General features: G+C 47.3%; 1 protein-coding gene across 2 annotated transcripts in view; it reads right to left on the reverse strand.

Moving 5' to 3' along the window:
* The window catches only part of ANKRD33B (ankyrin repeat domain 33B), an 88,485-nt gene that overhangs the window by 27,494 nt on the left and 47,689 nt on the right, over positions 1-13,302 (reverse strand). For both annotated transcript variants that reach the window (XM_074387266.1, XM_039469382.2), the window contains exon 2: positions 4,603-4,732. In XM_074387266.1, coding sequence (XP_074243367.1) covers positions 4,603-4,732 — 130 coding nt within the window. The remainder of the gene's footprint in view (positions 1-4,602; positions 4,733-13,302) is intronic.

Genomic DNA, 13,302 nt, shown 5'->3' on the forward strand with positions numbered 1-13,302 from the left:
ATGACAACCACTTGGGAAGTGACTTAATCATTCTTGTTGAATTTCTTATTTCAATAAATATCTTATACACAATTTCCTTTTAATACGCTTTAAACAAAACCTCCCTTAAGAAATTATTTCAATTATTCAATCAACAAGAATAGCTGAATATTTAGATAGCAGTATCAACTGCATTGTATCTGATAGAGGGATGTCTGGCTCACTTCCTGTTATAGCCCAGGCTGCTATAACAAAATACCATAAACTGGGTGGCTTAAACAGCAGACATTTATTTCTCACAGTTCTGGAGGCTGTGAAGTCCAAGAACAAGGCACCAACAGATTCCACGGCTGACGAGGATCCTCCTGCTGGTTTGCAGGCAGCTATCTTCCCACTGTGTCCTCACATGGTGGGGAAGGAGTGGGCTCCGGTCTCTTCCTCGTCCTAAGGACACTGGTCTCATCCCAGTGGCCCTGCCCTCATGATCTCATCTAAACGTAATTACTTCCCCAGATCTCCACCTTCTAATGCCATCATATTGGGGGTTGGGGCTTCAACACAAGAATGTGATGGGGAGGGCATAAACATTCAGTCCACAACTTCACCTTACAGAAAAGATAACCCACAACATTATACTCTATTGCCTTATAGGATATTAACCAGTTTTGCATCTATTAGCAGATGTATTTCAGCATTTGTGATTGCTTCTGTGTCTGTTCTTCAAATTTCCTTTGAACTGGCCTTAACTAATTACTAGCTCATCACTAATGAATGAGTTTTCACTTTATATCCACCTAAGGGTCAAATTTTTTAGCTTCGGAAAATTATCCTTTGGTATCACGACTTTGTGCACATTGGTTGTAGGAAAGGAAAATGGGTGAATACATTGTGATTGCTGGAACCAGGTTTCTGCTGGCAAAGAATGGGGAGAAGCACGTGGAAAGGGTGGAGAGGAGGAAGACCATGGTGTTGCATTTGGATTGGAGGTATCCTTACTTAAAAAAAATTTTTTTCTGACTCTGCTCACTGAAACACCTAGAAGCAATAACATCTAGGGCCAATGGGCACAGCTAAAGCCCAGATTTTGATTTCTAAATACCATTACTCACTAAAGAAAGAACTATCATTCCTTGAAGATATTATTGTGCCACAGAGAGCATAGAAAGTCAACACCAAAACAAAAGTAGGCGAAATTGCAGGATCTTTATTGCCGGCAGCCACGAAGGACTCACATCTCACTAATGCTTATCTTGACTTCTGTGAACCACTTAAGTAACAATCAGAATGTCTGAAGCCCCTCATCCTCACCCCTGCCCAGGAAGTGGTTTACAGAATGTCTAAAGTCCACTGGCCCTCAGAATGTCCAAAGTCCCTTGCCCCCACCCCTGCCCAGGAGGTGGTTTACAGGCATAAAAGGTCTTGACACCCTCCTTTCACGGCCATGGGTTGGAGAGACGTGAGTCCTCTGTGGCCGCCGGCAATAAAGACCCTGCAGTTTGGCATACTTTTGTCTTGGAGTTGGCTTTCTGTGTTCGCTCTGGTACAACATGATGGCTACTCGCAGATGAGACTAGGAAAGTCCAGGGAGAATGTGGAACACTCTGCTGTGTCATAAATCAAGAAAGGACTCAAAACTGACAGAAATACCACAAAAAGACACTGGAGCCATCTCCGGGATTTCCCACTGGCTGGGTCTGGGATAACTTCAGCAATGAAAAGAACAAAGGCATTATTGAAGTAGAACACACGAAATTTTTAAAAATGAATAACGGTACTGAAAAGAAAGGGCAAAGCTAAAGGAAAGCTCTTCGTTATAGAAAAATATCAGATAATAAGGGTATAATAAATGATCCAGACAAGGATTATCAATGGCAAAAATGGGTGGGGAAACAGGGTATTCATACAATCTCCCTGTATCAATGTGCAGATTACTTATTAATTACAGAGGGGAAATATCTGCCTTTAAAATGGAGAAATGTGGTGACTATCACTGTGAGCAGTTCATTAAATTTAGCATCGCCCACACCAGGACAAACTGGAGGTATGTGCTCCTGATACGACACGCCAGTGACACATCATGGCCAATGCCGTATTCTGGCCAAAAATATACAATGTGCACCTAACTCTGAAGAAAAAATCATGAGTGAATACAAAATCAAAACAACACACAAAAACCTCTGGCACATCAATAAGAAAAGAAATCCCTTCTTATTGGACATTCTCATACCATCGTGGCCTAATCTATGTCCCAGCTGTCACCAGCAACTCCTGTCCCCATCTGTATTTCCAGCAGGGACCAGATTTTGGAGCTCCATTCTCTTCTCGTCTTGCCATGGAGACCTCTTTACTCAGAGGTCTCAGAGCATTTCAGTCCTGACAGCCAGCTCAGAACCAATGTTCCTCCCATTTTTCTTGTTTTTGTTATGAAATAGAGTCTCCCTTTTTTGCCCAGGCTGGAGTGCAGTGGTGCAATATCGGCTCACTGCAACCTCCGACTCCTGGGTTCAAGTGATTTTCCTGCCTCAGCCTCCCAAGCAGCTGGGACTACAGGCACGCTCCACCACATCTGGCTAGTGTTTTTCGTTTTTGTTTTTGTTTTTCAGCAGAGACAGGGTTTCAGCATATTGGCCAGGCTTGTCTCAAACTCCTGACCTCATGATCTGCCCGCCTCGACCTCCCAAAGTGCTGGGATTACAAGTGTGAGCCACCGTGCCTGGCCCCTCTTCTTTGACTTACATGCCCTTTGCAGTGGGTGTTAGCCCCTGTCCCAAAGCCCAAAGCCATCCTAGACCCCAGCTCTCCTCCATGTCCCACATCACCACCACTGCCACCTGTGCTTCCAGCCACACAGCTCCTGGCCTTCCTGTGCTCTGAGCCCCCTGCTAAGCCCCCAGGATCCTCTTACCCCTGTCATCACTCATGCAGCCTCACGCTACTGAAACACATTTTCTTCCATTGTGCTTAGACCCTCGATGACCTGGTCCCCATCCTCCCCTCTTCTCTCCTAGACACACGCCATACTACAGCCATGTCCACGCACACTGTCCCTAAGACTCGCTGTTCCTGAGAACTGCCTGGCTCCCTCTCAGCCCCATGGCCTTGCGATGCATTGCCTGAAGTGGCCTGCCTCAGACTTTTCCAGCTGACACCCGCTTCCTGCAAGACCTCATCCTGAACGTCAGGCTAGATGAAGTACTCTCGTCCCACAGCACCGAGCTTTGGCAGACAGATGATGCTGGGCGTCGTGTCTGTTTCTCTGGCCCGTGAGCTGCAGAATTACTCAAGGATAGGGCTGCCATGCACTTCTGTATCCTTGGTCCCTGATACGGCAGCTGGCCCATGAGAGGGAATGAATGATGAGACATGATCACCGAATGCCTTACAAAGCCCTTTCACACTCTTGCTGGGGTTTCAAAGCCTGGAATCCTCCATGGAGGTGATGCCTCATGCTCTGAAACCTGAGGAGGTGAAAACATGTTAGCACAACCCATGGCCCTTTCTAAGTTTGGAGAACTCTCCACTCTATTCATCTTGACTGAAAAGTGGGGTGCACAGATCATTCCCACCATGGGGGATGAAACTGCCAGACTGTTTTTTCCAGCTTCCCTGGCCCCTCGCCCATCAGATCCACCCAGGCTGGCTTTGAAGGGACAAGGAGGTCTCCCTTTGGTGACAGCAACAGCCATTTCCCAACCAGAAGCAACATACAGTGTGGCCTGGAGCATTTCCCCCAGCTTCCAGGCCCTGAGTGGAATTCTCAACAACCCCTGACAATCGTGGGAGCTTCCCCTCCTTCCCTCAACACACAAGCACCTGTTCTTCCTGGCTCTGCCACAGGCAGCTTCTTTGCTTACAACTGAGAACTTGACTGATGAAACAGATAGAATCTTTGGAGGCCAAGAAATCTAAAAGGGGTCAGTGCTAAACCTGGCCAAAGCCACAGTACCAAACAAAGTGTGATTATGAAGAGGCAAGCACAGCTTTTGTGTCCTTTAAAAAATGTCCAGAGGAGGAGAGTCACAATGCACTTGCCAATGTTGACATACGTGCCCGTCCTCTCAATGACTATGACGGGGTGAAAGCCACATGCTCGGATACCCGCTCACAAGACGCTCCCACTAATTTAGTCTCACCTTGTTATACGGATACTCGAACAGCTCTCAGAAACACTTCCTGGTGTTTCTTTTAACTCTACAGGTAAAGTGCAAGGTCATCTTCCACATGTGTCTACTTTCATGATTAACTATCACTGAGACACAGGATTGTGTCTCTTCCACTGGTGGGTCTGCCAGCCTCGTGCCACCCCCAGTCTTTGGGAGCAGGACAGAGTGTGAGGCTTCAGGTGAAGCGGTGACAAGGGTGGCAGATTCATATTCAAAACCTTTGGCCAGCATCAGAGCTTGATCTACCTGTTCCGAATTCTGAATGAGTGGGTAAATGCATCGAGTGTCCCAAATGCATAGCGTGTGCCCTCACAGCAATCAGCCCTTCCCTGGCACCCCTTGGTAGCAGGACAGGGTTTCTGATCATTTCCATCCCGATGCATCGCACCGGGAGCCTGAGCTGCCTGGCGGTGGTGCTCTGGCTACAGCTCTGGGAGGGAAGGGGAAAGCCCGCTCTTACCTGCCTGTGCAGCTGTGATTAGGGCTGTGTTCCCCTCGCTGTCCTGCCAGTTGACGTCAACGTGGGGGCACTCTGCTAAGGCCACCACGATATCCACAAAGCCGTGGTAGCAGGCGACAATAAGGCCAGTCTAGAAATGAAGAGGGGAAGCGGGTCAGAGGGGCAGAGCCGGAGCATGGTGGCCAGCACCAGGGACCTCGAGGGGCACCCACTACCCTCCAGGGGGCTGGACAGACAGTGACGGGGACCCGGAGTCCCAATTCTCAGAGATGGTTTAGAGCGAGCCAGCCACTCATTCCTTCTCAAATGTGTGTTGAGGACTGACTCGAGTGAGGGCCTAGGCGTGGAAACATCGGTGGACTATCAAGATCTCAGCCCTCCCGGGGCGTGCTTTCCCCAGAGAGGGAAACGCACCAACTACAGGGCTCGTAGGGAGATAAACATAGAGAAAGGTGCGTGCGTGATGTGGGGCATCTCTGTAGGGAATAGGGTGGTCAGGCTGGGGTTGCCAGAGGTGACGCTGGGGCCCATGTGTGAAAGAGGCAAGGCAATGGGCCACAGGGATACAAAGAGAGGGAAACACCCCAGTGGAGGAAACAGCTTCAGCAAAGGCCCCGAGTCAGGACTGAGCCTGCTCCATCCAGGGAGTAGCCCAGCGGCCAGCGGGGTTAGAGCAGAGTGAGTGAGTGAGAAGAGGAGTGACCCGGGTCCAGGAGGCAACAGGAGGCCTCAGAAGCTGTGGACAGGGCCCTGGGGACCCCGTGAGTAGGGGGAGCATGCTAAGCGGTCCGCTGCCAATCATCTACATCCACTCCGGCTGCTGGGTGGGAAACAGGCTCTGGAAGAACAGGGTGGAGATCGGGGGCTGGTGGGAGGCCACTATGGGGCCAGACAGGTGACAATGGTGTCACATCAGGGTAGGGGCTGCAGTGGGGAGGCAAATTTGAATTCTGGAAAGGAAGATTTGCTGTTAGAATGGAGGTGAGGTTGGATAGAAAAAGAATCCAGGATAACTCCAAAGTTTCGGCTGTAGCAGCTGAGAGGATGCAGTTCCATCAAATGAGAGGGACAGGACGTGGGACAGAGCCGGCGTGGGGACAGATGGTATGCAGACTTCAGTGCACTGTATGAGACTGTCTCTGGACAACCCAGTGGAGATGTCAGGCAGAGAGAGATAGCACGTGAAGTCATGGAGAGAGAAGCAAGCTGGATAGATACACTGAGGGCTGACTTTGGAGATCTAGTAATCACGCTTGATCTTAGCCAAAACGCCGAGAAGCGATGGAGACCTAGTGATTAACTATCACCAAATGTTAAAATCCCAGCTCCCAGTGGGGTGGCGCTAGGAAGTGGGGCTTTGGTGGGGTGATTAGATCTCAAGGGTAGAGCCCCGTAAATGGAATCAGTGTCCCATAAAAGGGACCTCAAGAGTGCTCTTGTGCCTTTCTCCTCCATGTGAGGACATACAGAGAAGTCTGCAGTCTGCACCCTTTGAAGAGAACCCGGGCCGAGTCCCACTGTGCTGGTGCCTTGATCTTGGGCTTCCAGCCTCCAGAACCATGAGAGATAAACTTCCATTCTGTATAAGATCTTGGACTTCCAGCTCCCCAAACCGTGAGGAATCAACTTCCATTCTGAGTAAGCGCCCAGTCGATGGTGTTTCATTGCAGCAGCCCGAGCTGATGAAGAGACCTCGTAACAAAGGAAAACAGCGCAGCCTCAGGTTCACCGCCTCACACACGCAGATACAGTGAGATGCTAAAGTCAACCCAGGGTAGGAGCTAATCAATTTTCACTCTTGGCACTGCCAGCGACACCACCACTGCATGCGGGGCACAGAGTTTACATTGAGAGCAACTCCACAGCAGCTCAGCCCAATTTCTACCAGATTTTTTGTTTGTTTGTTTTTGAGACGGAGTTTTGCTCTTGTTGCCCCGACTGGAGTGCAATGATGCGATCTCATCTCACTGCAACCTCTGCCTCCTGCGTTCAAGCGATTCTCTTGCCTCCGTCTCTCAAGTAGCTGGGATTACAGGCATGTGCCACCATGCCCGGCTAATTTTGTATTTTTAGTAGAGACAGAGTTTCATCATGTTGGTCAGCCTGGTTTCAAACTCCTAACCTCAGGCGATCCACCCACCTCGGTCTCCCAAAGTGCTGGGATTACAGGCGTTAGTCACCGCATCGGCCGATTTTTAATAAGAATATAATTTTTCATTGAACAACGAGAGGACTCAAGTAGCCCTGTCCACTTAATAAGGCTGCTAGTTGCCTCCCCACAGGACTATTAAATCACAAATATTAACATTTCTAAAGTTCTACAGAATACCATTGATTTTCTAACCCTGACATCCAAACCATGGTATAATCAACTCAATAGCTGTTGACCACGGTAAAGGCTCTTTAATATACTCTAGCTTATGCATCCTTTGAAACAGGTCATTCCAGCTATACGGTGAAATGTTTCACAATAATCTAATTTTAAAGAGAAAAGAGTAGGCTGCAGGCAGGCTCTACTTAGAAGCCGCTGAGGTTTTCAGCTTCTCCGGGAATGGAGAGTTTGCTGCCACCTCCAACCTCCCAGCTAACCTATCCGCCTGCGTTCGCATCAGTGCGCCGGAAAACTTGTAAATCCACCCAGGGAGCGCCAGAAAATCATTTTTATCTTCTTTGGATGGAGATATTACTCTAGCATTCTATAGTTTCCTGACTTATGAATAAAATACATTGAACATAATGTAACATCTTCCTTTGCATATATTTACACAAGTAGCTCCATATTTATTGCAGAAAAAGATCCAAAAATCAAAGAAAAAACGTTATAGACCAGACACACACACACACACACACACACACACACACACACACACACACACTTTTCTTTAAATGAAAACAGGACCATTTGCTCTATGTCTTAGGAATGTATCACCAATATCTTCACATCCATAAGAGTAACTGCGCGAAAATTTCTGGTAGATGCAGAGTATTCTATTCTATGTGGAGTAGAATTGTCGTTGTTTAACAAATCCCTATTCTTGGACACTCGGATGATCTGTTTCTCCCTTGTCTTTCTTATGAGTAAAACTGGCAATGAAAACCCCTAGAGCTAAGGCTTTGTGTATTTTGTTTCTTATTTTCTCAGGAGACATTGTAAGAAGCAGTATTTCTGGATTAAAGGAAATAGGTATTTTTGAAAGCTTTTAGCGTATATTGCAAGCCTGTACTTCAGGAAAGCTCCCAGATGGCATCTGCCTCTGCCAGCCCTGACATCCAATCTGCACTTAAAGGGCTCGGGTTAAAAGGAATGTCTTCCCTTGGTGGGTACAGGAGGGACGCTCTCAGGGCTCTGGAAGTATCTGGCTACTGAATTAGGTCTCTTTCAGGGATACTCTCCCCTCCCCTCCTCTCACCCCAACCGGTGAAGGATTCTGTTCTGGACACATAGCCCCTCCTTCTCACCCCACACTCCTCCAGCTTCCTAAAGTAAAACTTCCCAAAATGTGCAGCAGGCACCTGCTGACAGCAACCTCAGGAAGGTTGATACAATATTTAGAATATCACTTTTTTTTTTTGAGACAGAGTTTTGCTCTGTTGCCCAGGCTGGTGTGCGGTGGTGCTATCTTGGCTCACTGCAACCTCTGCTTCCCAGGTTCAAGCGATTCTCCTGCCTCAGCCTCCCGAGTAGCTAGGACTACAGGCACCCCCACTACCAAGATCAGCTAATTTTTGTATTTTTAATAGAGACAGGGTTTCGCCATGTTGGCCAGGCTGATCTCGAACTCCTGACCTTGAATAATATACCCACCTCAGCCTCTCAAAGTGCTGGGATTATAGGTGTGAGCCATGGCACCTGGCCAGAATATCACTTAATATTTTAACAAATTAAATGAGGGAGGCAGGTCGGGTGTGGTGGCTCACATCTATAATTCCAGTACTTTGGGAGGCCAAGATGGGAGGACCACTTGAGGCCAGGAGTTTGAGACCAGCTTGAGCAAGACAGTGAGACCCCATCTCTATAAAAAAATTTTTTTTTAATTAGCCAGATATAGTAGAACATATCTGTAGTCCCAGCCACTCAGCAGGCTGAGATGGGAGGATTGTTTGTGCCGGGAGGTCAAGGCTGCAGTGAGCTGAGATCATGCCACTGAACTCCAGCCTGGGTGACAAAGCAAAACCCTGTCTCAAAAAAAGTTGGGAGCGGGGGAAGGTTATCATTATCTAAGTACATTAAAGATCTCAACACATACACATGCACACACAGGAAACTGCATAGAAAACATCTAGAAAAACCACACCAAAGTGTAAGATGAATGGGAGGTGTGTGATGATTAATTTCACGTATCAACTTGGCTAGGCCACAGTACCTAGATATTTGGTTAAACATTATTCTAGATATTTCTGTGAAGGTATTCTTTAAATGAGACTGATATTTAAATCAACAGATTGAGTAGACGCCCTCTGTCATGTGAGTGGGCCTCATCCAATCAGTTGAAGACCTTAAGAGAAAAAAGCCTGGCCTCCCCACACCCTGGAAAGAAGAAACTTGACCAGCGGGGCTGCCTTCAGAGTCAAACTGCAACTCTTCCCCAGATCTCCAGGTTTTGAACTTGCCAGCCCCTACAATCATGCACGCCAATTCATTAAAACAAATCTCTCTTTCTCTACATATATGTACACACACACACACACACACACACACACTTTCTCTGGAGACCCCTGACTAATCCAGGGTGGATGGGGTGGGGAAGGAACACTTTGGAAGAACTACATTCATTCATTCATTCATTCATTCATTCATTTTGAGACCAAGTTTTGCTCTTGTTGCCCAGGCTGGAGTGCAATGGTGAGATCTTGGCTTCCTGTAACCTCTGCCTCCCAGGTTCAAGCCATTCTCCTGCCTCAGCCTCTCCAGTAGCTGTGATGACAGGCATGCGCCACCTCATCCAGATAATTTTGTATTTTTAGTAGAGACAAGTTTCTCCATGTTGGTTAGGCTGGTCTCAAACTCCCGACCTCAGGTGATCTGCCTGCCTCTGCCACCCAAAGTGCTAGGATTACAGGCATGAGCCACCGTGCCTGCCCACTACTATGTTCACTTTTTACCCCATATGATTCTGTGCAGTTAGAATTCTTTTTTAAAATGAATCTGTATTCATGAGGAAATTATATCATTTTAATTAACATTGAAAAAAGTAAGCAAACACAATGTTTACATTAATTAACATCCTCATTAAGAAATAGTTTTATAATCACCACTGTAAACAAATGAAAACAAGAGCTGTCTGTGAAGGAAAAAGGAGGGCCAGATGCTGCGTGAGACCCAGCACAGTCTGCGGCAGAAGAAACAGGAGCTGACAAGAGCCAGGGAGAGACTGAGGCCCCAGAGCCCCAGAGAGCCCCCGAGCCACACTAGAGGAGCCATCATCCTGATGACCCAGGAGGAAAAGGACGTAACCAAGCTCCAGTGTCAGAAAAAAAATCCAAGAACCAAGAGATTACAGTTCAGATGCTTAAAAATCGATTTCCGTAAAACCCCAGAATAACACCACCAATAGGTCGGGGGAGATGTCTATGAGGCTTTTTGAAAGAATGCAAGAATTCTGGCCTCTAAAGAGTGACTATATTTCTAAAAGGCAGCCGTGAGACCCTGCTAACACATGTGTGAGTTGTTGGGTAAACTATTTTAGGCAAGTTTCAATTATCTCAGGATGTATGAAGACAATGCAGATTAAAATCATCAAGGGTCTAAGAAAAGAATCTTGTGAATCTTGTGCTGGAGACAGGGGTGGGCATCCAGGATAAACATAAATGATAGCATTTGATCGCTGCAGCTGCGATGCCACAAGAGAGATGAATTCCCTGTGAGGGGCTGACTTCCCAGTTCAGTTATATGGGTAACGCAGGAATCCTCGGGCAGCATGAAGGGAAGACTGACTCAAATGGTCCATTCCGAATGTCTTGGAGACAGAACCTTACCATCTTCCATGGACAGAACGTTTCTGTCCCTTCAAAATTCACATGTTGAAATCCCAGCCCTCACGGGGATGGTATTAGGAGATGGGACCGCTGGGAGGTAGCCAGGTCATAAGGGCAGAGCCCTTACAAACGGGATGGGTGCCCTTATACAAGAAGATCCAGAGAGCCGGCTTGCCCTCTCCACCCTGTGAGGACCCAGTGAGAAGGTGTGGTCTAGGAACCAGAAAGCAGGTCCTTCATCTTGGACATCCCGGCCTCCAGAACGCTGAGAAGTAAATTTCCATTGCTTATGAGCGACCTAGTTTATCATATTTCGCTCTAGCAGCCTGAATGGACTAAGACATCATCTAATTAATCTATCTACCAAACGAGGTTCCAAGGGAAAGGATACTTCATACCAGTCTTTAAAATTCTAAGATCTGGCTGGATGCTGTGGCCCACACCTGTAATCCCAGCACTTTGGGAGGCTGAGGAGGGTGGATCACAAGGGAGATCAGGACCATCCTGGCCAACATGGTGAAACTCCGTCTCTATTTAAAAAAAAAAAAAAATACAAAAATTAGCTGGGCATGGTGGCGCATGCCTGTAAGTCACAGCTACTCAGGAGGCCCAAGTAGGAGAATCGCTTGAACCTGGGAGGTGGAGGTTGAAGTGAGCTGAGATCATGTTACTGCACTCCAGCCTAGCAACAGAGAGAGACTCCGTCTCAAAAAGAAAAAAATATTCTAAGATCCCACAACAGCAGTTCATTGCTTCAATATATCATAGGAAAACGGTGAGTACTGCAGCCTCTAGCCCAGTGCCACAGGCAGGAAGCCTTTCCTTGAGCCTAAAAGGAAAGAAAGAGCATGAAAGGGAGACCCCAAGAAGGCAGGAACTCTTCAACACATGCGGCTTGTAGAGAAGACAAAGTGCGCACAACAGCTGGCCGTACATTCTACACTACGCGACGCGTCCAAGGCAAACCCTTCCCAATCAAGTCTCAAGTCTGTCAAATGCAGTCAGCTGCAAAGCCCAGGCAGCAAACGTTTTTTCTGAAGGGTATCCCAGGAATTCAGATTTGTCTGCAATTTATATGATATGACATCTATTTTCCTTTAAATATACTCTCTAAGGGTGAGTTTTAGTATCTGAAAACAGACCCTTTCTGGGATGTGTCATTAGAAGTTTGGAGGGTAAAGATCAGGTCCAGGTCTAATGCAGAGGGGTGGCAAGTGGCCAGGGGAGGGGACTATCTGGGCAGGAGGAGCCCCCTGGGTCCATCTCCAGAGGTGTGGCCCCAGCACCACAGGCCAGACCTCCTCACTCACTGCCTCTCCAAAGCCAGCTCAGAACAAAGAGTCCCATGGAACGTTCCATGTACCAAACTCTTACCCCAGATCAGTGTTGGGTAAAGCAGGCAAACCACAGAGAAACAGGAACAACCCCCACTGAGCTGCTTGGACTCAGGCAGCCCCTGTTCCAAGAACCCTTTGGTATGCACGTATCAGTGTTTATTATGAAAAAAATTCCAAATGGAGAGAAAAGTAAAATAGACAAACACCCATGTCTTCATTGGTTACAGTAACAAAGGTCAATATTTTGTCATAACTGCTTCAAATCTTCGCAATCTCAGTTCACTGCAACCTCCGCCCTTCAGGTTCAAATGATTCTCCTGCCTCAGCCTCCCAGGTAGCTGGAATTACAGGCTCCTGCCACCATGCCCAGCTAATTATTGTCTTTTTAGTAGAGATGGGGTTTTTGGCCAGGCTGGTCTCAATCTCCTGACCTCAGGTGACCCACCCACATTGGCCTCCCAAAGTGCCAGGATTACAGACGTGTGCCACCATGCACAGCCCAAAAGCAATATATTTAATAGACAGCATTATTTTCTATTTCAAATATTTACACAAAATGCTCTCCATGTACGTATGAGCCTGAAACTCGGTTGATTCACGCAGTGCTGGACATGATCCAGCCAAACCACTGGCAAATGCATCGTGACTACTGTAGTGTCTCTGCGTGTTCGTCCACGCCCCTAAAACTGATGTATTCTGTTTCCAAAGTTCCGTGATTACAAATACAAAGCACTGAAATTAGAACCTTAATCTGCATCTCCTGATGCACCTGAACTGGAAATTACCTGTGTCAGTTTCTCAAAAAGAGCGCTATTGACATGTGGGGCCAGATGACTCTTCATTCCGGAGGGGGGCTGTCCCCTGCACTATACAATCCCTGGCCTCTATCCATTAGATGTCAGGAGCATCTTCTACCCTCATTTATGACAACCCAAAATGCCTCCAGACATTGCCAAATACACCCTGGGAAGCAAAATTGCCCCCAGGAGAGAACCAGTGCTCTAAGTGGACACGCTGGGGGTAGAACAGGAGCCAAAGTCCTCTCCAAAGTGGCTGCCACAGCTGCAACTCCACCACCCATGGGTGAAAGTAAGAGCTTCTCTCCATTCTCGCCAATTCCCGGTACCTTTTCATTTTCACCGATCTGATGAGTAAACACTGTGACTGTGCTTTTACTTCGCATTCCCGATTGCCAGTGAAACTGGCCGTCTTTCCATGTATCTATTGGCCGTCTGGATTTCCTCTTTGGTAAAGGATTTAATTATGTCTTTTGTCCATTTCCCATTGGCTTCTTTGTCCAGTTTGAATTCTCTCTCTTTTTTTTTTTTTTTTTTTTGAGACGGAGTCTCACTCTGTCACCCAAGCTGGAGAGCAATGGCATAATCTC

This window comes from Saimiri boliviensis, chromosome 1 (genome assembly GCF_048565385.1).
Source record: "Saimiri boliviensis isolate mSaiBol1 chromosome 1, mSaiBol1.pri, whole genome shotgun sequence".
NCBI classification, from domain to species: domain Eukaryota; kingdom Metazoa; phylum Chordata; class Mammalia; order Primates; family Cebidae; genus Saimiri; species Saimiri boliviensis.